The 23583-nt window shown below is 69.2% G+C and overlaps 2 protein-coding genes across 7 annotated transcripts in view; one reads left to right on the forward strand and one right to left on the reverse strand.

Annotated features, from left to right (window-relative positions):
* SAMD11 (sterile alpha motif domain containing 11) lies at positions 1 to 18300 on the forward strand. 6 transcript variants are annotated; one of them, XM_045858820.1, is made up of 14 exons: positions 3 to 1015; positions 2138 to 2229; positions 5440 to 5621; positions 6927 to 6977; positions 10144 to 10268; positions 12433 to 12522; positions 12663 to 12800; positions 14522 to 14684; positions 15768 to 15883; positions 16112 to 16190; positions 16272 to 16783; positions 16978 to 17102; positions 17392 to 17502; positions 17602 to 18300. In XM_045858820.1, the coding sequence occupies exons 1-14, from the start codon at positions 499 to 501 to the stop codon at positions 17845 to 17847; spliced, it is 2547 nt and encodes an 848-aa protein (XP_045714776.1). In that variant the 5' UTR covers positions 3 to 498; the 3' UTR covers positions 17848 to 18300. The 6 variants fall into 6 exon arrangements, with proteins under 6 accessions (XP_045714775.1, XP_045714776.1, XP_045714777.1 ...); XM_045858821.1 differs by having other exon boundaries at positions 4 to 1015; positions 12666 to 12800; XM_045858819.1 differs by having other exon boundaries at positions 1 to 1015; positions 17392 to 18300.
* Positions 17982 to 23583, reverse strand: part of NOC2L (NOC2 like nucleolar associated transcriptional repressor) — a 10155-nt gene continuing 4553 nt past the window's right edge. Inside the window, exons 12-19 of the mRNA XM_045858826.1 lie at positions 22889 to 23000; positions 21145 to 21258; positions 20705 to 20806; positions 19789 to 19932; positions 19593 to 19706; positions 19125 to 19260; positions 18738 to 18845; positions 17982 to 18523 (exon numbers count right to left, since the gene is read on the reverse strand). Of these exons, the coding sequence (XP_045714782.1) occupies positions 18414 to 18523; positions 18738 to 18845; positions 19125 to 19260; positions 19593 to 19706; positions 19789 to 19932; positions 20705 to 20806; positions 21145 to 21258; positions 22889 to 23000 (940 nt within the window). The 3' untranslated portion in view covers positions 17982 to 18413. The remainder of the gene's footprint in view (positions 18524 to 18737; positions 18846 to 19124; positions 19261 to 19592; positions 19707 to 19788; positions 19933 to 20704; positions 20807 to 21144; positions 21259 to 22888; positions 23001 to 23583) is intronic.

The raw sequence follows: 23583 nt of genomic DNA on the forward strand, positions 1-23583 counted from the left end.
GGCGGCGGGTCTCCCAAGTCCTCGCCCGGCGGGCGCGCGCCACAGTACGCGGGTGCGCGGCAAGGGCGGCGGGGCGGGGCGGGGTCCTGGGACCCCCGGGCTGGGCGGGGCGCGGGTCCGCAGACAGCAAGACTTACTGCTCGGCTCCGCCCGGCAGGCGGACCGGTGAGCGGGGGCGGGGTCGCCCCAGGGGGCGCGGGCGCAGGTGGCCGAGCGCCCCGCGGAGCCCTAGGGCCCTGGAGCTGCGGCGCTCGGCACGTCGATCCGGGATCCGAAGCAGCTTTGGTAGCACCATGTTTCGGGCAGCGGAGGCCCTGCCAGCCGGCCGGGCAGCCGTTCGAGGGGGCCCGGCGGGAGGCGCGGCATCAAGGCGCAGTAGCGGCTAGGGCGGGCTCGCCGCCAGGCGCCTCCCGGGTCCCCCGCCCCGAGACCCAACTCCAGCCCGGGAACAAGTTGAGCTGCCGACGGGAAGCCGGGTTGCAGGACCACTGGCCCGCCATGCCGGCGGTCAAGAAGGAGCTCCCGGGCCGCGAAGACCTGGCCCTGGCTCTGGCCACTTTCCATCCGACCCTGGCGGCGCTGCCGCTGCCGCCGCTGCCCGGCTACCTGGCTCCACTGCCTGCCGTGGCCGCGCTGCCTCCGGCAGCCTCGCTACCGGCCGCGACCGCTGGCTACGAGGCTCTCTTGGCTCCGCCGCTCCGCACCTCGCGCGCCTACCTGAGCCTGCATGAGGCCGCCCCACACCTCCACCTGCCCCGGGACCCTCTGGCCCTCGAGCGCTTCTCGGCCACGGCGGCTGCGGCACCGGATTTCCAGCCGCTGCTGGACAACGGCGAGCCGTGTATCGAGGTGGAGTGTGGCGCCAACCGCGCGCTGCTGTACGTGCGCAAACTCTGCCAGGGCAGCAAGGGTCCGTCCATCCGCCACCGCGGCGAGTGGCTTACACCCAACGAGTTCCAGTTTGTCAGCGGCCGCGAAACGGCCAAGGACTGGAAGCGCAGCATTCGCCACAAAGGTGCGCCCGCGGTGGGGGCGCGGGCTGCTTCGGTTCCTCCCCTCCGCTCCCCGAGGACCCGTGGGTCCGGACCCCACTCCTTCCGCCATCTGGGAAACTCCATCACCACCCAGAGAGGGCGCTGTGACTCTGGGGCTGCAGCAGGAACACTCCCCCACCCACCCCCATCGCAGTACGGTCTCCTAGGTGGACCCAGGCACAGCGCCCTCAGCCTCCGCGGTTCGCTCAGCCCCCGCCGCGGTGCCCCCGGGCTGCCTGCGGCGCACTAGCTAGCCGCTCCTTCTGCTCCGAAGGTCTTTGCGGGATTCCTGGGCCTCGCGGCGCAGGGGAAGTTTACGGGAACTCGGGAGAGCAGAGGGGAGGCGGGCCGGGCAGGACATTCCCCTCACCCCAACACCCGGACGCGGAGCCCAGGGATCTGGCGGGAGGGGAGCGCGGCACACGTGCGCCCAGGGCGCGGGTGCGCGCTGCTGGAGAGCGGGGCGAGGCGTAGGGGTGGCGCAGGCAGGTGGGGGCCGCGGGGCCGCGCGTCAGGGCGGGGGCGCGCGCAGAGCAGCGGCGGCGGCGGAGCTGGGAGCAGCCTGTTGGGCTCCTGCAGGAGTCTGACTCCAAGGGCGCGACGGGCGGGCGCCTGAGCGGACAAGCAGAGAAACGCGGTGAGGGGGGGTGGGAGACGTTAGAAAGTTAGGAACCGGTAGCGTTCGACTTTGGGGTTCGCGGCTTTTTAGTGGCTGCCCTCTTCCCGCTCCGGGCTCAGGCGCAGCCCCAGGCCCTGGCTGCGCCGCTCACTTGCCCCGGGGCTCGGCCTGCCTCAGCCCTTATTTTGGGGGTGCTCGCGGACGGGTTTGGAGAGGGTGGAGCGCGAGAAAATGGGGGCGGGGGGAAGGGGTGGAGGAGGCCGCCCTGGCTCTGGGAAGGGCGCTCGCCGGGATCCTCAGTTCCTGAGCTCAGCAAATCCTTACGGGGTCCGCGACGTGGGCTGGGCGGCGGGTTCGCAAGTTGGACTGAGGTGGGCGTTCGTGCTCGTGAGGGGAGGGTCCGGCCCCGCCGCCGACTGCGGCCCGGAAGTGTGCCCGAGTGCCGCCCGTCCGCTCACCGGTCCTGCCTCGGCTCTCCTCGCAGGGAAAAGTCTGAAGACGCTTATGTCCAAGGGGATTCTGCAGGTGCACCCTCCGATCTGCGACTGCCCGGGCTGCCGAATATCCTCCCCGGTGGTGAGATGCGGGGGAACCCTGGGGCTTTCCTCTCCCCCGTGGGGCGTGTGCGTGTCCTGCAGGGCCCAGAACCCTAACGTCAGCTCTGCCAGTGTGCAGGAGGGGCCCCAGGGACAAACGGGCGATTTTGCTGTGGGCGGGAATCCTGGGGCACCTGGAGCCCCCACCCCTTCGGATCCGGCCTATCCTGAAGCTCCTCCTTGGGAGCCTTGGAGCTGCTTCTCCCGAGGTCCCGGGAACAACCCAGGGTGTGAAGGTTCCTCCCTGGAGGCTGTTTTCCACCGACCTGGGGGCTCTGTCCATCACCAGCTGGGGGGGGGGGGCACCGTGTCATCGGGCCCAGCTTGGAAGAGGGGCCAGTCCTAGGGCAGTGCTCATTCTGGGTGCGGCAGTGGTGGTTGGCCCCTTGTGTGTTCTGGGGGCTTATAAGCTTGGACGTGAGTGACGTGCCTCTTTGGGGTCCGCACGGCTGGGCCCTGCCGGGCAAGACCCTGGATGATCAGGACCGGGACCGTCTGGGGCAGCTTCCGTGCTGGGCGGGTCCTTGGCATTCGGAGGACAGGAGGTCGGAGGCTGCTGTGGCCCGGGCCCTGTGTGGACACCCACGGGGCCCCTCGGGGCCCAGGAGAGCAGGAGCAACAGGCACTGTGCCCGCCGCAGCGAGCGCACGGCCTCCTGGCAGTGGTGGACCATCGATCTGCACGGGAAATTGCATCTTGAGGGGAACCAGCTTGAGCCCCTGGGGGGGCCACTTGGAGCCAGGCCGTGAGCTGGTGGGCGGTGCTGCTCTGAGAGCTCCACTGGCAGCCCCCGCTGGCAGGAAGGGGTGGGCCTCAGGGGTGCCTGGGAGGACACAGGGCCCCTGGTCTTTCACCTTTGGCTTGTTTTCTTTGGAGTGGGAGTAGGGTGGGGGAGGGGATGTCCTGGGTTCCTCTTGGGCCCTGGCAGCAGGTAACCTAGGCCAACCGGGAAGCCACAGACACACCTGGGAAGGTAGACTCGAGGTCAGATGCAGCCATTGGGCAGGGGAGGGGGACTCGGCTGTGTGCCCGCTGCACGCAGTGTCTGATGTGAACGCCTCACCACCGGCCTGCCCGCACCAGGGAGCTCCGGACCGGGTGATTGCACGGGCAGCCTCCCCTGCCCGCGGCCACCGGCCCACCTGCGGCCAGAGACCGAGCTCAAGACCCACCTCCGCACCTTCTCAAGCAGCTGGTGCCAAGGATGAGTCCTCCGGGTGCCCTCCAGGCTGGCCTGGAGTTTGTTTTCGGGTCAAGGTTGGGGTCACAGTCCAGGGCCGCCTGCCTGCCTGCCTGGGGCTCCCCGCTCCCTGACTTACACGAGCGGCAGCCCAGACCTGGGCCTGCCTCCGCTGCGTCTGGTCCTCCCCAGGCCTGGCCCGCACCCCGTCCTTAGGAAGGAGCTCCGTGGAACCCCTTGTTTTTCCAGCCCCGCTGTTTCCACACAGAGCCCGCCTTCCCCCAGCCCCATGGCCAGGCCCTCGGGTGTGGGTGCGCTGCACAGACAGGCTGCCCAGGGGCAGAGGGCGGGTGTGCGCGCGGCAGGAGAGTCATGCAGCCAGGCAGGCGGCTCCACTCACTGCCTGCGGGGCTTGTGCACGGGCGGACGCTCGGCCCCCAGGTTTCCAGCCTGTGCGGCCGAGAGGGAGTGAGGTCTCCAGTGTGCACGGGAGGCACGGATGTCCCCTGTCCTTGGCCCGGGCCATGACTGCCCACCCTGGCCCCCCTTCTGAGCACCCCCCACAGGGGCCCCCCAGGCCAGCATCGCTCGCCCGGCCCCATCCCAAGTGGCCGTCTCGGCCGCCACCACTTCCCGCTCCTCCCCCCGTCCCACAGACAAGACGCAGGGAGCCGTGTGTTCCTTTCCTTAGCGGGTTTAATCCGAGCAGAACGGCAGGAGAGGCTGTTCTGGTGCTCGGCCCACAGCAGGCGAGAGAAGGGCAGAGCTGAGGGGGACTTCCCGGCAGAGTGCACTCCAGAGAGGTGGAGGCTGTTCCAGATGAGGTGCTCACCCCCGCTGCCCCCGCCCAGGCTCTGCTGTGGGGGCACGGCCCTGGGCCGAGGCCAGCAGGCCTTCGTCTTGCAGGCCCAGCTGTGGTCTCGCTGGCTGCAGCAGGGAGGAGCCTGGAGGGTGTCCAGGGGAGACTCCCAAGGGCAGGAATGGAGGAGCCCGGGGTGGCTGCGTGTCCAGAGGTGACGGTGGCCTGGCTCTGACACGAGCCCTCGCTCTGTAGGGCAGGACTGTGGGGGCCGCAGAGCTGGCCTTTAGGTCCAGGGTGGGGCGAGGCCCCTCCTTGACACTGTGCTCCTCAAGCTCCCGGGTGTGGTGGGGACTCGTCGTCCTGGCGACAGAATAGAGAGGGTCCACGGAGGCCTCGGGGCTGAAAAGATGAAAATCAGATCAGCCAAGGCCCTGCCACCTCCCTGAGCCAGTAACCCGCTATCAAGTAAGAAAAAGCTCCCTGCCCACCAGAGAGCGGTCCCCAGCTTCTCTCCTTCCCCCAGGGCTCGGGACCTGAACGCTCGCTTGGGCAGCGCCGTGGGGCGCGGGGAGCGGGCCTGCGAGTGTGGCGAGCTCTGAGCAGGCACGGGCCCGTGTGGAGGGCCCTGTGAGCCTGCTCTCCGGCTCCGGTGCCGGCAGCTCGGCTCTTGTGACTCTGGCCTCCGCACCACGAGCGCAGGGGTGGGGGAGGCGGGCCCACGGGGAGGCTGGGTCTCTGGGCTCCCGGGCTTGAGGCTCTGGGCTGCCCAGGGTTCCTGGCCAGGGGATCGGTGAGCCCTGGGCCCCAGGCTGCAGACCCCCCGGGACCTGGGTCTCAGCTGGGGGTTCACGGAGTCTGAGTCAGGCTGCCAGGTGGACAGGCAAGCCCTGTGGGCTCGGAGGAGCTGGGGAAGCAGGGTCTGTCTCCAGGTGGCGACCCCACACTCAGGCTAATGGCCCTGGACAGCTGGGCTGGAGTGTGCAGTCTGGACAAGGCCTTGTCTCCCTGCCCTTGGCCTTTGGTCAGGTGTAGCTTCTGCCAACCCCGGAGGCAGGAGGCCCCTCCACGCCTGGCAAGGGCGGTGGGGAGCACGGGCTGGTAACGGTGTCTCCTTGGTCTCAGCGAGGCTGCTGTCACCGGGTCCGGCCTGGGGTGCAAGCCACACGGGGGGCCGAGGCCCTAACTTCCTCTCTTCCCACTCTGCCCAGAACCGGGGGCGGCTGGCAGATAAGAGGACAGTCGCCCTGCCCCCTGCTCGGGCCCTGAAGAAAGAGCTGACCCCCAGCTTCTCAGCCAGTGATGGCGACAGCGACGGGAGTGGGCCGGCCTGTGGGCGGCGGCCAGGCTTGAAGCAGGAGGACGACCCCCACGTCCGTATCATGAAGAGAAGGTACCTCTGCTGAGGCCCTGGGCGCGGTGGGCACACGGGCACGGGTGCGGGCGGGACCCCGGGTGGGTCTCCGGGCAGCGGAAGGCCAGTGCAGGCCTGGAGGGGAGCCCTCTGCCCGAGTTTGGCTTGTTGTGCCTCAGCTGACACAAAGCCCGGAGCCCCGGGACATGCCAGCCCCTCCACTGCACAGAGAGGCCCCCCTTGCCCCCACCTGGGGATGGAGAGCCAGGACTGGGGAGCAGGGACCCCCGCGGTGGTTCCTGCCATGACCAGAGCGAGGGGTCCTGGGGAGGGGCAGAGTTGCTAGGTGTGGGGGAGGGAGGAAGGGGGCTCGGCCCGCGGCTGGGAGAGCAGCCACCAGTGAGACTCGGGCGCGGGTGGGGGAGAAGGTGAGGCCTGGGGAGCTGGGCTGACCCCCCGGCAGCAGCCCCCAGACACTCGTGACCTGGCAGGTGGCAGCTCTGCCGGGGGCTCCAGGCTGGGGCCCCCCTTCCCGACCTCCCACCTCTCCCCCCACCCCCACATCAGAGAGCTTCCTCTGGCCACTCACCTCGGTGTCCCCGAGTCCGTGCGTCTCTCCGTCCAGCACTGGGGACGCACTCCCAGAATTCCCAGGCCTTCACCACCTTCCAGGCCCTCCGACCCCAGGAGCCCCCGGCTCCCTCTGCCTGGCCCAGAGCCACTCCTGCCGAGGAGAAGCAGCTGAGGTCCCGGGTCCTCTCGGGGACCCCGCCGGGGCAGGCGCGAGGGCACCAGGCGGAGCCCTTTCCTCGCCTGACCTCCTGTCCCGCCGCCTTGCCCGCCTGGGCTGTGCAGCGGTCACTCTTGGAGTGCCAGCTGGCCACAGCTGGGACCCCGGGCCCCACGCCTGGGCTAACACCCCAGCCGTGGGTCCTGGCCGTGGGGTCACTCCTCGGCCTGGTCCCAGCCCAGCCGGGGCAGCTCTAACCGCCAGGAATTCGGTTTGGTCGCCCGAGGGGCCTGTGGAGGGAGCAGCAGCCCCTGCCGCCGCTCCACGCGAGGGCCCCTCTGGGCCCTGGAGGGGAGTCATGGTGGCCTCAGATCCCAGCTTCCTTTGCTTTCCTGTGCTGAGGTCAGGGGCCGGCTGCCGCCCCAGGGCCTGTCCTGGTGGCCGCCGGCGGCAGTCAAACTCGCACCAGATGGCGCTGGAGACAGGCCTGAGCCGGCCCGTCCCTCTGGGGCTGGAGCTCCGGGGCGGATGCGGGGCACGCCGCACAGATGCCCCGCTCGCTGTCCAGGTGCCGGTGCCGAGGCCAAGCTGACTCTCCGCCTCTCCCCTCGCAGAGTCCACACCCACTGGGACGTGAACATCTCCTTCCGAGAGACGTCCTGCAGGTGGGTGAGCGCGGGACCGGGCCTCCCCACACGTACGAGTCTGCTTCCGAATCCCCCGGCCTCCCGCCCTCCCTCCCCCCGTTTGTCTGTGGTCCTTCTGTCTGTCTGTCTGTCCACATGGGCCTGGACCTTGGCATCAGCACGGAGCCGGGGATGCTGGGCAACCCGACCCTGGAGCCTCACTCCCCTCCCACATGGCACTGGCCACGTGAGCCCATCCACCCAGAGAAGAGGCCACGAACTCCCCCTCCCACCCTCCCAGAGGCCCCCGAGGCCGTTAGGGTGGTGATGTGCGAGTAGGGTCTTGAAGGATGCATAGGAGTTCGCCAGGGACGGGTGCCTGTAAACACTGAGCAATGGGGGAGGGACAGGTGGGAGGGGAGGCCTGCAAGTCTGGCGCGAGTGGATGCTGAAAAGCTCTGGATGCAGGGTCCCTTGGGCCTTGTCCCCCAGGCAGTGGGGAGCCACCCAAAGCTCTTGAGCAGCAGAGTGACCAGGTGCATGTTCTGAAAAGGTCCTCTGGAAGCCCCGCCCAGCAGGTGGGGGTTTGCTGAGCCCATAGTGATTTAAGGTTGTGGAAGCAGAGTGGAGGGAGGGACGAGTGAGGGAACCAGAGAGGAGGTTAGGGACACGAGGGCGACCCAGGTTTCTGGCTCCAGAGGGGCAAGGGGTGGTCAGTCTGTGGGCAGAGCCCAGGCTGCGGCTCCGGGCCAGTGGGGTCAAGTCTCGCCCCAGGCTTCTGGGGCAGCCGCAGGAAGGGCCAGCGGGCCCCGGTGGGAGGTGCCCCCACTCCCAGCCCGGCCTGTGCCCGGTGGGCTAGTGCTTCTCTCTGAGACGGTAGGTCCTAGAGCCGGGTCACGATGAAAACGTCTTCAAACTCACTTCTGCCTCACGGGGAAGTGGCCCGCTCGGCTGGTCACAGTTCGAACCTCCGTGGACCCTGGTGACACTTCACGAGGCTAGTTCTTGGGACTCTCCAGGACAGCTTTGTCTGCGCAGCCCGCAGGGAACCCAGGGGCGCCCCTTCCAGGTCGGACTCTGCCTGCAGCCCCCCAGGACGTGGGAGAGGGTGGGGAGCTGGGCCACAGGCCCTAGAAGCAGCCGGGATGATTTTTGGGGTCTCAGCACAGGGGTGGTGGGGGCGTGGCTCAGAGGACCTTCCCGTCTGCCCCCACCCCGCCCCCGTGCAGCACCGGCTGCCTCACACTGCCCACGCCGCTCTGTCCTCCTGTCTCCAGGCTCCTGTCTATCCTCCAGGCTCTGTCCACCTGTCTGTTCACACCACGGTCGCTTTGTCCTTCTCCATGTCGGTCCGTCCATCTGACTCCGTCATCTGTCTTCATCTGTCTGTTTGCTGTCTGTCTGTCTGTTCACCCCTGTCCCTCTGTCCGTCTGACTCCACAGGGGACCAGCCCACGCATCCCCTGCCCTGTGGGAGACCCTGACCTGGCCAGGAGACGGGAGAGGGCTGGGCAGTGTGGTGGTCGCTGAGGGAACTTGTCAGAGCCCAGGGCCCCCCAGAAGGGCTGGGGCCCAAGGGGTCCCTCTGCCTCCAGCCTCCGAGCACGCCCTCCCCCGCAGCCCTCCCCTCTCGCGTGTGTTCACGGCTTGAGGGAGAACCCCGGGCCCCGGAGCCAGGCACAGGGTTCACGAGTCATCGGCCGAGTGAGTGCGCGGCTGCTTTGTGGCTTTTACTCGGTGTCGTTCGTTCAGTGAGTGGCCGCAGCAGGTTTTCCAGGACAGAGAGGGGCTGTCTTGGGGCCTGTGGGGCACACCCCAGGGCAGAGAGCCGGGCGTCCTGGTTCCCATTAGGCACCCCCTCCCCGGGGCTGCCGTGCCCCCCGCCAGAGCGTGGGAGAGCCGGTGGCTGCGGGGGAGGGGGGGCAGGACCAACCGGGGTCCTGGCCTCACCCGCTCAGTCACCTCCTGCAGCAGCCCTCGGGACCCAGACAGGGGTCCCTCCAAGGGCGCCCTCTAGACAGCCTTGGCCCTGCCTCTAGGCCCCCACCCCCCGCCCCGGTGCTGGGACGGCAGTCTGACCCCCCCACCAGAGTCGATGAGGATGAGAGGCAAGGTGGATGGGCTGCCGGGTAGTCACCTGCAGTCCCCCTCCCCCCCGCCCCGCCCCCCCCAGCGGCATGGGGCATCTCCTTTCCTGGGGGCGGGGGGCGGCCCCAACCCTGGAGCCTCTGCTGCTGAGACTGATCTGCTTAGGGGCCAGCCCCGGATTAGCCTGCTCCAGCGCCCAGGCCCCGGGGGCGGGGGCTATTTAATGGGGTTTAGGGTTGGTCCCCAGGTCACTCCGTGGAGGCCCCGCTGCGGTGGCCCAGCCCCAAGGCTGCTGTCACAGGTGGGCCAGGGAGCAAGGGAGCTGGGGGGGCTGGTCCCCTGCTGTGTCTCCTCTGTCCTGTCCTAACTTCCTGCTGCTTAAGGCTTCCTCTGCCAGGGTCCAGGGCCCTTCTCTGCTGATGAATCAGTGGGGTGTCATCCTGGGGTCCCTCACTTCCTCTTCTCTCCGGGGTTCTGCGACGCAGGGTGGAGCTGATACAGCGGGAGCAGAAATGAGGGGACAAAAGAGTTCAGTGCGTTTCTACTCCAGCTCCCCTGCTTCCCGCCCAGCCCGGCCCGTGGTGTGTCTGCCCGTCCACAGGGCTGCGGCCCCCGGGAGTGGGTGCACCCTGTGTGTGGTGAACGTGCCTCTCCTTGGCTCCTGGGCTTGGCTCGGACCCTTGGCCTCCTCACGGGAAGACAGTGGGGTCCATGGCTGGTGGGAAGTTCCAGGTGGAACAGCACAGGTGACGGTCTCGCCGCTGCAGCGGCACAGCTGTGGGCACAGCCGGAGTGAGGCAGTGTGTTGGCGCCGGGCTCCCTGGGGCTGGCGCACCGCCTGGTGGGTGCCCAGCTGCCCCCCAGAGGGCACAGCAAAGCTGCACGGACCCTCCGCCGTGCAGACCGTCCAGGGGCGGCCCTGGGGTCCGAGGGCAAGTCCCCTGCCCTGGGTGGGAGCCGCCCCGGGGACACTCCCACGTGGCGTCCCAGGCCGCACTCAGATGTTGTGCCCTGGTGCCGCACTCGCCCGCACTCAGGCTCTGCCAGGCGCCCCTCGCGCCCAAGGCTGGGCGCCTGGCCTCACGGGCTCTCGCCTTCCCTCTCTTGGTCGCTGCAGCCAAGACAGCGACCTCCCCACCCTCATCTCCAGCCTGCACCGCAGCAGCCACCTCGTGATGCCCGAGCACCAGAGCCGCTGTGAGTTCCAGGGAGGCGGCGTGGAGATAGGCCTGGGCAGCACAGGTGAGGAGCCCGGGGGGGGCCAGGACGGGGCCGGGGTCGGGGCCGGGGCTGCAGCAGCCGGGCCTGAGCAAGGCCCATGTTGCGCCCCCCCAGCGTCTGCTCAGCAGCGCTGGACGCCGCCCCCAGCGTCCTTGGCAGGCGGCCAGGGAGGCCGGCAGAGGAGGCGGGAGGTGGCGAGGCCGGCTGTCCCCTGGGGCTCCCTGTGACGGTAATTGTGTTAATCCCGGCCAGCCGGGCAGACGGGGGCGGAGGCGGCGGCTCCACGGTGGCTGCTGCTGGGTGGGCTTTCGGGCCCCGGGCTCCTGTCGCCCCTGCTCACGGGGGCAGCCGCGGGACGGCCATGGGCACACAGGCCTCGTGGAGGCCCAGGGACGCACACCCGAGCTCGACACGGAGCGCCTGCCCACCCGGCAGAGCACAGGGGTCCTGCCCCCCCCCCTCAAGGGGCAGCTCGGGGACCTGGGTCCTCCCCAGAGGACGTGGCGGTGGGCAGTGGGGACAGTCCAGTGTCGGCGGAGGCCCTGCCGTCCCAGGAGCCCTGGGCACCCCGCGCCCCCCAGGCCCCCCCATCGGTGCCCCCCAGGCCTGCCTGCGCCTGGGAAGGCCCTGTGGGTGGGGGTGGGGGCTGCTTCTGGAGCCCGGTTGGAGGCAGCTGAGCCGGCGGCTGATAAAACCTAATTGCCCCATCGATCGGGCGCGGCCCCGGGAGCCCCGCGATGATTGAGATATTTGGAGGCAGCAGGCCCCCCCCTGCCGCCTGCGCCCGGCCCCCCGCCGCCGCGGGCTGTGCCTGGCCCTCCGCACGGGGCCCCTGCCAGGACGTCCCCACGCTCACTTTGTGCAGAGGTCGCACTTGAAGTGTCACCTGCACCCCGGGTCCAGGCTTCATCAGGGTCTCGACCTCTCCTCGGGGCTGCAGTGCCCCTCGGCCTCCCCGTTGCTCCTGTGGCCCTGGGGTGGGGCCATCGGCCTGTGTTCGCCTGGGCCTCCCCAGGGGCCACGAGCTAGTCCCACCCCACGGCCCGGCCCCTGAGCAGGAGCCGGATGGTCGGGAGGTCTGAGGACCCAGGGGGGTCTGGGCGGCGCCCTGTGGTGTGTCTGCCCCTGGCTGCCCAGTGCGTCCCTGTGTGGGGTGGCTCTCATCTAGGGCCGGTCACCACAGGGCCCCTGGCAGGGCCCGGCTGCAGCCACTGCTTGGGTTTCCCTAGGGGCCCCTCCCACCCCCAACAGAAAGGGGAAGGGGTTCCCCACAGTGGAAAACGGGACACGGGTCCCCAGGAGGCGAGAGCCGTGGTTTATTTGCTAACCCTTGAAGGGCGCGTGTGCAGCGGGTGTGCACCCAGCCCAGGCCCAGCCCAGGCCTGGCACGGCGTGTCCTCAGGCTCTCCCGCACGGGACCCTGAGGCCACCGGGCTGTCAGTGTCCACTTGGGCTTCCTCGGGGCCTCGTGCTGGTTGTGCCCCATCCTGCCAGGCCCTGAGGTAGGGGTGGGGCAGGCCTGGGCCCAGCCTCAGGCCGGTGGCAGCAAGGTGGCCAAGATCAATAAGTTATTAGCACCATTCTGTCGGCTGTAAAGTGGAGATTGATCGCGCTGCACTTCCCGGGCTGATAAAAATGACAGATTAAGGGAACAAGGAAAAGGAATTAGGCTCCAGAGCTAATGGCAGAGCCCCCTCACTGAGGTGTCATGGTGGCCCTGGGTCACAGAGGGGGCAGCTCCTGCACCCCAGCACCGCTGGGCCCGGGAGAGCAGGGCCACGGCCAAGCTGTCCAGCAGAGGCCCCAGACCTTGGGCACCGGCCGGCCTGCCGTCAGGCGCCGGGGGCTGGGTTGCAGCGGGCTGGCTCAGGGATGCGGATGAGTGTGGTCTGGGCCTGGGGCCTGAGACAGGACTTCACGGAGTGGTGGGGCGGGGCTGGCCACGTGTGGGGGGCAGGAGTGCTAAGCACATCGGAGGCGGCTACCCAGGGTGTCCTCAGCAGCTCAGAGCCTGCTGGGCAGGTGGGCAGGTGTGTGGCAGGCAAAGCCGGGGTGCTCGCTTCGGCCTTCCGGGGGCAGCGAGAGGTGTGGCCTGGGTGGGGGGCCTGGGGGTACTGCACACAGCAGGTGCACCAGACCTTGGGGGCCTTGAGGTGGCCTTTGAGGTGACTCTACCGTCCCCCAGGTGACGTGTTGGGCAAGAGGCTGGGCCGCTCCCCCCACATCAGCACCGACTGCCCCTTGGAGAAGAAGGCTCGAAGCAAGTCCCCCCAAGGTGGGAGCTGGGGGAGGGGGAGGGGGGTGTGACTCAGACCCTCTGCAGGGTGGGGTCCGCCCATCAGCCAGTTGTGAGAGGGGAGGCAGGGCCTGAGGAAGGTGTCTGAGGACGACCCCTCCCCGTGTGCCCCCCCAAAGCAGAGACTCTGTTGCTGCCGGAACTGGGGCCCGGCATGGCCCCGGAGGATCACTACCGCCGGCTGGTGTCCGCGCTGAGCGAGGCCGGCACCTTCGAGGACCCGCAGCGGCTCTACCACCTGGGCCTCCCCGGCCATGGTAGGTGCCCCCCACCCCCAAGGGCCCGCCCGCGGATGCTGGGTCCCCCCGAAAAGAAACCCTGGGGCCTGTGCTGCCGACGGCAAGGCTGGGCTTGGCCGCCACAGGCGAGCTCCTTGCAGGTGGGCAGCGCCCCGACTCTCTCCTCCTGCCCTGAGCAGGCCCACCACCAACAGGCCCCCTGTGGCTCCACCCCCAGGGTTCCCCACACAGCAGGGCCACCCCCCAGTCGCCAGGCGCAGGGAGTGTCGTTTCACAGGTGAGGACACAGTCTCAGTGAGCCCTGGCGGGGTGGGGCTGATGCCCTGCACCTGGGACCGGGCCCTGCAGCACCTCCCACGCCAGCTCCAGGGTATGACAGGGTCAGGCACCTCCAGGGCACCTGAGGGAGGCCCCAGAGGATGGGGCCGTCAGCCCCAGAGCGGCCGGCGGGAAGGCAGGGTGAGCAGCAGCTGGGATTTGGCCACCCGGACCCCACTGGTAGTGGGAAGCGCAGCTGGAGGCTGGGTCCCTGGCCCACCCTGCTCCCCACCCTGTGTACCGCTCTGGCCATCTGCCCATCCCGCCCCTGCGGGAAGCTTGGAAGTCCCGCCCACCATCTCAGGGCCACACTTCCGAGCCCTGCCCCTCTGCACCCCGACCTGGCAAACCCCAGCCCCTAGTCTGAGGGAGCTTGGCTTTTCTGGATGGAGGTGGGTGCGGGGGCGCTGGGAGCGGGGGCAGGATTTCCCCCCCTCCTCACACAAGGCCCTGTCCCCCAGGGCAGTCAGGCACCGAGAGCCTGAATTATTCACCAAATGTTAATAATTTAAAAATCTTCCTTTTTAATTGCTTTCCCTGCCCTGCCTGGGGCCGGCTCCGCCGGCCTGCGCGGGGGAGGGGGCGCGGGCCGCCGGGGAGCAGCGCCGGGAGCTGGGCTGTCAATCACGGCCCGCGCCGCCACCCCCGCTGCGGAGCCGACTGTAAATAACCTAGGCCGCCGGCGCGCGCGGGGGCGCGGGGGCCCCGCTGGGATCGATGCAGGCGGCCGCGCCGGCTGGGCTCTGCGGGCTGGCACCCGGCCCGGGCAGGACCCACCTCCGCTTTTCGGGTAATTAATTTATAAACAGGCGGCGGCGGGGGCCTGCACAAATGGGGGACCGCGGGGGGACTCGGAGGCCCGGCCCTAAGCAGGCTGGAGGGAGCCGGATGGGTAGCAGAGCGCATCAGAGCACGGATGGAGTGCGCACCGCCTGCCACCTCGGAGCCAGTCGCCTGGGCAGCCTCCAACCTGGACTCTGGTCGCACTGCCCAGCCCCCTCCCCTCGGGGCTCCCGTAGCCTTAGTCTCCACGCCTTCGGAGCTGTCGATATCAACCTTCATGCACCACCAGCTTCCCCTGCCTGCTGGGTTTCCCCTCCTTCCCACCGCATTTTGCTTACTAACGTGCGGATATCCCTTTCAAATGCTCCCCTGGCCCCCCTCCCAAGACAGATGGGTGCCTCCCGCCCCCACCCCGGCGTCCTCTAGCTTGTCGCCCTCCGATGATGTGTCCTCTGGCCTTCTGTGTCTCTGTCCCAGGGAACAACCAGCAGCGTCAGTGTGAGGGCGGCCTCTCGCCGGTCCTGGGCTCCTTGGTGCCCTTGGCCAGTGCCCTGTGTTCTCAGTCTCAGGGTGGGGCGAGTCAGAGCCCGGGGGAGCCTGGCCTCGGGTCACTGCTGTTGTCTTCTCCCCCACTCCAGATCTCCTGAGGGTCCGGCAGGAGGTGGCTGCTGCAGCTGCGAGGAGCCCCAGTGGCCTGGAAGCCCACCTGCCCTCATCCACGCCAGGTCAACGTCGGAAGCAGGGCCTCGCTCAGCACCGAGAGGGCCCCGCTCCAGCTGGCACCCCGTCTTTCTCAGAGAGGTATTGGGGTGCCTGCCTCTCGGAGAGGCGCCCATAGTCACTGTGCTGGCTTCTGGGGTGTGGACACTCACTGCCTGGTCTCTGCAGGTCGGGCCCACACTGGTCAGCCGTTCTGACCTCACACTCCCGGCTCCCACCCCAGCCACACCCCCGTGGGTGCCGCCTGGGCCGGGCCCTGGGCTGTGGCCTGCAGTGCAGAAGAGACCTGATTCTCCCACTGAGCTGGGCAGAGGCCCAGGAAAGCAGTCCTGGGGTGGGATGCCTGGAGGTGACTTTCCCTCTGGCTGGAGTGTTAGGGGCAAGATTCCCTTTTCACGGAGTAGCTGTGGGGCCCGCTGAATCCAGGTGCCCCGAGAAAGCTGGGGGCTTTGCTCCTCCCACATGTAGGTGAGGGCGGTTGGTGCAGACTAGGGGAGTCCATGGGGAGGGTGGTGTGGGGGCGCAGAAGGCAGAGGAGGGGAGCGGCCAGAGGTCTGGAAACCGAAAGTCAGAGGCCCCCCGCCCCCAGCAGCTCCCAGTCAGACCCGGGAGCCTTCTGGCGGCACAGACGGGCCTGTCGCGGCCAGGAGACCCCACGAAGGGGCGGGGGGCTGGTAGATCGGCCGAGGCCAAGGAGCGAGCGAGTTAGGGGCGGGAAGAGCTGCAACGGCTCTCAGCCTGAGCTGCCGGCCGCCACAGCACGTCCCCCGTCCCCCAGCAACGCCGCGACCCCCGCCTCAGAGCGCTGTCTGCAGCCGCTTCCCGGATCGCAGCTAATTGCGCCCCGCCCCCGGCCGCGCCGGGTCCGGGGTAGACGGGGAGGCGGGGGTCCCGGCGCGCCCCGCAGTAATTACCGCTGCAGTCGCCGCCGCCCGCCGGGTCAGCGCCTCCGCGCCGCCGCCGAGATTAATTGGCGCCGCCAGCGGGGGCCGGAGGGGGGGAGGCGGGCGGGGGCGGTGCTCGACCCGAAGCTGAACGAGCGGCGCTTCGACCGCCCGCGGGGCCGGCAATTAGCTGTGGCGGCCGGAGTGGGGGCCGGGGGGCGGGGCGGGCGGTTCCGGGAATGGAGGGGGCGCGCGGCGCTCACCACCCTGCTGTCCACAGGGAACTGTCACAGCCGGCCCCCTTGCTGTCGTCCCAGAATGCCCCGCACATCGCCCTGGGCCCCCACCTCAGGCCTCCCTTTTTGGGGGTGCCCTCGGCTCTATGCCAGACCCCAGGTGAGGAGTGGGCGGTGATCGAGCCCTTTGTGTCCTGGGAATCTCATGCGTGCGGGCGGGGGGGGCACCCCCCACCCCCCACCCTGGGTTTGCCTGTGTCTGGCTGGCGCCCACGAGTGTTCCCGTAGGACCCGCCCCTGCCAAGGAGAGACGGCGCAGGGAGGGGGCGCTTGGGTGGTGTTGGACCACTGGACCACCTGGCTTTGTGGTTTGTCCCCTCCCCCCCAGGTTTCGGCTTCCTGCCCCCTGCCCAGGCGGAGATGCTCGCCCGGCAGCAGGAGCTCCTGCGGAAGCAGAACCTGGCCCGGTAGGTGATACGGTGACCGGAGGGGGAGGCGGCAGCACCGCCGAGCCGGCTGACCCTCTGTCCCCTGCGTGCCGGGTCCAGGCTGGAGCTGTCGGCGGAGCTGCTGCGTCACAAGGAACTGGAGAGCGCACCCCGGCCGCAGCTGCTGGCGCCGGAGGCCACGCTGCGCCCGCCCAGCGGCGCCGAGGAGCCGCAGCGGCGCGGGGCCCTGCTGGTGCTGAGACACAGCTCCGCGCCGGCGCTGGGTCTGCCGCCGCAGGGACCGCCGGGCCCGGGCCCCCCCACCCCGCCCCGGGAGCCCTCCCGCCGAGCCCCTCGAAAGGGGGGCTCCAGCCCTGCCTCAGCCCCGCCTAGCGAGCCCAAGGAGCCTGCTGGGACTGGGCTCTGGGCGCAAGATGGCTCTGAAGATGAGCCCCCCAAAGACTCCGACGGAGAGGATCTCGAGACGGTGGCTGTTGGGGGCCAGGGCCCCGCCCCCGGCCCAGCCCTGACTGGAGGGGCCAGCTCAGAGGGGAAGGGGCTTCTCTCAGGGTCCATGCTGCCCCCTCCACTGCCCCTGGGCTTGCCCTACGTCGGCCCCTACTTCCACACAGGTGGGCACCCCCCATGCTTCAGATCCCTCCGTGGGGGTGGGAGACCCGTGCCCCCACCCCCGCTCAGGCTGCCCAGGGGAAGGAAACCCCATTAGTCATGGGCAGACAGCTCTAAGGACCAAGGTCAGCAGACGGGCAGGAGCCTCAGAAGAGGCCCCAGAGTCCCAGTGACAGTAACACCCGCTCCCAACCAGGCACCTCGGGGGGATTCTTCACGGAGGGGGAGGAGGCCGTGGCCCCTGAGGACATCAGCAAGTGGACCGTGGACGACGTCTGCAGCTTTGTGGGCAGCCTGTCCGGCTGCGGGGAATACGCACCGGTGAGAGGGACACCGGCTCAATGAGGCCCCAAGTGCCCCCCCCAGGACTCTCCTCACCACAACACCCCTTCTCAGAGGGTGGGGGGCATTGCTGCATGGTACCACCCACACGTCAGTGCTGGGTCTCCCACCGGGCACGCACCCCCCTCAAGCTGCACGGGCAACCCCTTGCACCTCTAGCCTCTGGGCAGCCAGCCCACACCAGCTGCGGCTGGGCCAGGGGCCGACCCCACAGGGCGGGCGGTGCAGTCTGGCACTCAGGCCCTGACAGGCCCCCACCCCACACCAGGTCTTCAGAGAGCAGGGCATCGACGGGGAGACCCTGCCCCTGCTGACGGAGGAGCACCTCCTCACCACCATGGGGCTGAAGCTGGGGCCCGCCCTCAAAATCCGGGCGCAGGTGAGTGCCACAGGGAAGGGGGGGGCGGTCTCCACAAGGGACAGGCAGACCTCAGCGCTTCCGGGCTGCAGACCCCCACCCAGGCCCGTCTCTCCACAGGTGGCCAAGCGCCTGGGCAGAGTCTTCTACATGGCCAGCTTCCCTGTGGCTTTGCCGCTGCAGCCACCAGCCCTGCGGGCCCTGGAGCGGGAGCCCACCTCAGGGGAGCAGCCTCCGTCCCCAGCAGTGGCACCCTCGCCCTATGGGGCAGGGCACCCCCCTGCTGGCCAAGCCTCACCTGAGCCAGAGAACGGGGCAATGGCTCTGCTCCCGGGGCCCGTGGACCCCTCCCAGCCTCTCTGCTGAGTTGGGGGGTGGGCTGCTCAGGCCCCCTGCCTATCAGTGCCAGCTGCTGCCAAGCAAAGGCTCCTCCCCCACAGCTTATTTTCCTTTGGTTTTGGAAGCAAAAACACAGAAACTCTGAAAGGGAAACACATGACTCAAGAGGAAAGGAACGTGTTTCCAAAGACTCGGGGGTGCTGGTGGAGCCTGGTGCAGGATCCAAGCCCGGGCGCCGCAGAGAAACCAAAGACGTGCGGCTGTGCTGGCCCTGGCCCGGCTCCCTCTGGACCTGGGACCGTGGGGCGGGCTTCCAGCACCCTGACCTCAGGCCGGAGGGACATGCCGCAGTGGGCGGGGGCCGCAGTGGGCGGGGGCCGCAGTGCAGGTGCCAGTCCCCAAGGACGCCACTTCAGGGATCAGCACAGCGCTCGATACTGTCTGGTCTTCTATGTTGTAAAAATAAAGCTCCATCCAGGATCTGCTGTCCTTCCCCTGCACAGGCACCGACCCAAGGCCTCTGGGCAGCTGCAGGCCCGTGGCAGAGATGGGGCGGGCGGGCAGGCTGCCCCCGCAGCCCCAGGCGGTGGCCCTCAGTCCTCCTCTGAGAGCTGTAGGTCCTGCAGCTCGTCCTCCGGCCCCTGGGCCAGCAGCCGCCACAGCTCCCGGGGGGCCAGCCCCGCCTCTTCATCTGGGCCTCCATCTGCAGGGAGACACGCAGGCTACATAAATTCTGCTTTATCAGGAAGAAGCTGGCCTTGGGGGTTACTCATCACTAATTAATCAACACTAATTAATTTATCGGTGCCGCTGCTGCTGGTTTCCAGAGCCAGCAGGATGGAGCAGCTGGCCTGGCATCCCCCAGGGAGGCGCCTCGGGCCCCACAGACACAGCACCCTCACCCCAGGACCCCTCACCCTCTGAGCTGCTGGCCTCTTCTTGGCCGCTGCTGCTGCTGCTGCCGTCCTCTTCATCCTCTTCATCCTCCTCTACCTCCTGCTGAGCTCCAGGGGACCCGGATGCACCTGGGGACCAAGGGGGAGGGCCTGTGGGACTGGGCCACCAGCACATGCGTGGGGGAAACAGCTGGGCTCACAGCCCTGCCCCCCCCCCCCCAGGAGTCGGATCTGCCCTGGGAAGGGTGGGGGAAGGCCCGGGGACACGCTTCCCGTTCCAGGAGGTCCCACATCAAAGCAAGCAAAGTGGCCAATGGGAGCTGAGGTGGGAGTGGGTGCCCCTCCTTTGGCTCCTGGAGGTGCAAGGGACCCCTTCCCGGCCAGCCTGCCCAGCCTCCGGGCCCCCACCTCGTTGCTCTGAGAAGCCTGCAGCTTCGTCCTCGTCACTGTCCAGGTCAAAGAGGTCCTTGAATTCAGCCCTGTCCTCCTCCTTCCTGTCCCCCAGCTTCCGCCGCTTTATCTCGGGGAAGTTCAGGTCTTCCAGCTGGAAGGCCCCAGGACAGGAGCAGCAGGTGAGGTTGTGCGGGGAGCCCCCAGTGTACAGCTGAGGCCCTAGCCCCAGAGACAGTTTCCACCCAAACTCGGTGTCTTGGTCCCTTCCCTTCACCCCACACGAAACCCCAGCCAAAGGCAGGCCTTCGAGTGCCATCCAAGTCACAGCCACTTCCTTCAGAGCAGCCACAGCCCCAACCGCCCTTGCACATACCCCCAGCGGCCCCCTCCCAGCCCATCTCCAAGCTGCAGCCGAGGGGCCAGGTCCTCCTCCCGGAACAACGCGCCAGGTATGCCGGGCCCCAACACCCCGCCAGCCCGCACCCGCTCTTTGCCACTGATCTCCAGCTGGATCTCGCGGTCCCTCAGCTTCCGCCACTGGCTGTAGTACTTGGTGAGCGGGGTGCCCTCCTTGCGGGCCTGCTGCTCCCAGGCATCCTGTCGGGGAGGGCCGGGTCACATCCCGCCCGGGCGAGCCCCAAACCCCGGCCCCACACTGGCCAGCGCCCTCGCCACTGACCACCGCCTGCCGGTTGGCCACGCCAAAGGAGGCCCGCTGGCGGAGGCTGCAGATGTACTCGGAGTTCTCCTGCACCTTCTCGAGCAGCTGGCGCACCTGCCGGCAGTAGTTGGCCACCTTGCACTCGCGGAGGAAGGACTTCAGCTGCAGGAGGAAGAGGGGCTCAGCCGGCCCCACGCAAGGGCCTCTGCACCAGCGCCAGCGCGCACCCACGTGTGCTGACTGGGCAGGGGGGGCCGGGGGGGGCCATGCGGGGCCTCAGGGCACGTGCCCTGAGTTTGACTCGTGGAAACCACAGGACTGACTGCAAAGCCTAAAATACAACCTGGCTCTTCACCAAAATAGCTTGCTGATCCCTGGGACCTCGAGCCTGGCAACAGGTCTGTCTGCACACACGCGCCTGGGTCTGGACGGGCCTCTGAGCCACGGGCAGCTGGGTGTGAGCAGCCCTCCCCACAAAGGGCCGTGCAGAGACAGGCAGTGCCCCTCCCACGAGGCCCAGGCCTCCCCGAGGCGGGGAACACCCAGGTGAGAGCCAGCGGACCCCGCAGGGCAGACCCAGCAGGGGCTTCAGAGAGGAAGGATGCCCCCCAGGGTCGCCCGAAGGAAAGCTGAAGCGACTAATACTGCCCGGCCTGTGCACCGCCCCCAGGGCCACCTGGGGAAGCACTCAGTCGGGGCACCAGCTGATCCAGGGTAGGGGTCCTCCGGGAGCCCTCGTGCGCGGGTCCCCACAGCACAGCCCGGGGGAGGGCAGCGCGGGCCAGGCACCACCACTGGCTCTCGGGCTGAGACAGGCTGCCTTCCCATGGCCCCGGGGCAAGTGGGGGCCGAGGCCATTTGGACAGCCCGGTCTGCCTCGCCACCGGCCGCGGAAGGCTGCGGGCAGGGGCAGGGGGTGGGCAGCGGCACGCACCTGCAGGACGGCGGGCAGCGCCAGCTCAGGGAAGGCGATGCTGTGGGCCTGGCTGTGCAGGTGCTCGAGGGTGAGGTCGTAGAGCTGCTCCACCAGGCCGTCCTGCGCACGGGCGGGGGACAAGGCAGCAGGCGCTCAGGGGGCTTCCGTTTCAGGGCAGCACGTCAGCTCCCTGCCAGGGCCGGGACCCCACCGCCTCCCTGGAGGCCATACTCTCAGGTCGCCGGGGCTGGGGCCCACGGGTGTCGGCTCCCCGACTCCGGGCGCCCACAAGGGTGTGTGGGGAAGTTCCAAAGGGTGGCGAGCTCCCCCAGCCCACAAGCCCCTCGCCTCCACAGCCACCCTGCACGCTGACCTCAGTGCCCTCGGATGCCCTCGGACATCCGCCCACCCAGGGCCTCCCCTAGGCCCCCGCCTGGAAGTCAGGGCGCCAGCCTCACCCGGTAAGCCTTCTCCTGCAGGTTGACCTTGGACAGCTTCAGGATCACAGCAAAGTTGATGGGCTTGGAGCTCATGCGCCCCGGCTTCCTGTTGAAGTCAACCTGCTGGAAGACCTGCACCCGCCCTGCCTGCGTCAGCCCCGGCGGCAGCCCCCACACCCCCTGCGCTGCCCCACCCCAGCCCCAGTCCCTGAAGCCCCAGTGTGAGAGCAGGGACAGGGCAATGCAGCGCCAGACCTGCAGCCCCCAGATAGCCCGCCCCAGGAGTCTGCTCGTCCAGAGCTCTGGTGCCCCAGGGGAGCCCCTCCCTCCCGGAGCGGGGCCCCGGCCAATGGGCAGGACCAGGAACGCCGGCACCCACGCTGCCAGCGACCCTCCTGAACACCGGGCCAGAGCCCCCAGGACGTGCGTGCCTGGAGACGAAGAAGAGTCCCCCCCATGTGGGCTGTGGGGCCACTGTCACACACCACCCTCACCCGCGCTCACAGCCCCAAGGCCCGGGGCTGCAGCCCCTGGAGCGACACTGCCCCCGCCCCCCACGTATGCTACGGAGACCGCAGTCTGTGCTGTGGGTACTGGCCGTGGCCTCTGGGAGGAGGCCTCCTCCCGGTCTGGAGGCGACAGGCAGCCCATGGAACTGAGTGCGTGCCTGGCCTCTGAGCCGCGCACCTCCCCCGTGAGTGACCCCCCGAGGGGGAGGTTCACGGTGAGCCCCCGAGGGGGATGGGCGGCGCCCCAGACGGGAGGCTCGGAGCCTCCAGGCGAGAGGTCGACCCCAGAGGTCGGCTCCAGGCGAGAAGCCGCCGCGACAGTGGTGTCGGCAGACGGGGCCCCGGGAGGGCTCGGCCCGTGGGGGCCTGACCTCGCACACACAGTGGCTCTCAACCCTCCTCTGCACCACCCAGGGAGGGGTGGGCCGCAGCTCCCTGGAGGCAGGAAGTTCGACTGCCGCCTCTGCGGCCTGCTGGCTCCGGAGGGGAGAGGTCTGCACCCCCGGGTGAGAGGGCGTGCGGGGCGGGGAGCTGCCCCGAGCTGAGGCTGGGCTCGCTGCCCAGGAGACGGAGGGGGAAGAGGCCGAGCGAGACCGTGGACAGAGGGGGCAGCAGACAGAGGCCCAGAGCCCGCCACAGGCAGGACTTCAGGCCTGGTCAGCAGAGCTTGGTAGGCGTCCCTCTGTAAGCACAAGCCTGTGCCGCCCTGCCTCAGGGCGCTGAGCAAGAAGGTCCCTGGGGCTCCCTGCCTGCTCCTGGGGCCACTGGTGCTCCGGGGCCCCCGCTGCCTGCACCGCGCAGCCCCGCTGCCTGCGGCACAGCTGAGCTGCCTGGCGGGCGGCACAAAGGCGCCTCTGCTGCAGGGGAGGGGGGGAGTTCCCCTGAGTTTCCTGGGTTGGCCTGTCAGTGGGTTTCTGCACTTTGGCCCACAGCCCTTCTCCCCCCACCCGAGCTGCGTGAGCGTGACAACGCACACACGCACACGGGTGCGTGTGCACAGGGACGTGGCGAGGGCAGACGCAGCCTCGGGCTCAGGCCTGGAACTCTGGCCTCATCTCCCGCTCACCCTCACCCTGGGCAGACGCCCCAGACCTGCGCCCCAGGCCCCCCTCCTCACGTAGGTGACGTACGTTAGGGAACAGCTTCCTGGCCCTCACCGCCGCTCCCACCAACCAACGGGAGCCCCCGGCCGGGGCAGCCTCACCCCCACACGTGGTGCGGGTGGAGCCCCGCCCCCCAGACCCACCGCTCACCTCGAGGATGAAGGGCAGCACGGGGATGAAGGTGCCGGTGCCCTCGGCGAGCAGTGTCAAGGCGCGCACGCAGTGCATGCGCAGCGGGTAGAAGCGCGCAGTGGGGACCAGCCTGGGGGCGGGAGGGTGGGGTGAGACGACGGAGGGAGACCAGGCCCAGCCTCAGGGACCCCACGCACCCGCCTCACCGGCCCGCTGTTGCCCTCCCCTCTCCGTGGAGCCCCGGCCTCAGCAGGGTCCCAACCCCCCACCCCCCCACCCCCGCCTTGGGGTCAGAGGCCGTGCCTGCCCCACCAGGTTCCTGAGAACAGGGCAGGACACCAGGCCTTCAGGACCCACCTCCTTGCTCAGCTGCGGGGCTCGGGGGAGACCCAGCAGCTTTAATTTGGGTTCATTTATGCTGTTTGTGTGGGGGGCCCCTGCTCTCAGGGCCCACCCTCCAGGGGACAGGGTGCCCCCTCCTGGCCGACAGCCACCGGCTGCAGGCGGCTCCTCCACTCCCCGCTGAGGCTGAGGCTGAGGCTGAGGCAGCCACAGCCGGCCCCGCCCCAGACTGGACCTGCTCTGCCCGGGGAACCCCGTGAGGAAAGCCAAATGCCCTCCACACCACACTCACTCCTCCACCCACCACCCCAGGGGGCACGAGGCCACTGCAACCTCAGACATCACCGCGTCACCAAGGCACAACCTCGGCC

The sequence above is a fragment of the Phyllostomus hastatus genome, unplaced genomic scaffold (genome assembly GCF_019186645.2).
Source record: "Phyllostomus hastatus isolate PE091 unplaced genomic scaffold, TTU_PhHast_1.1 phas_scaffold_182, whole genome shotgun sequence".
In the NCBI taxonomy this organism is placed as follows: Eukaryota; Metazoa; Chordata; class Mammalia; order Chiroptera; family Phyllostomidae; genus Phyllostomus; species Phyllostomus hastatus.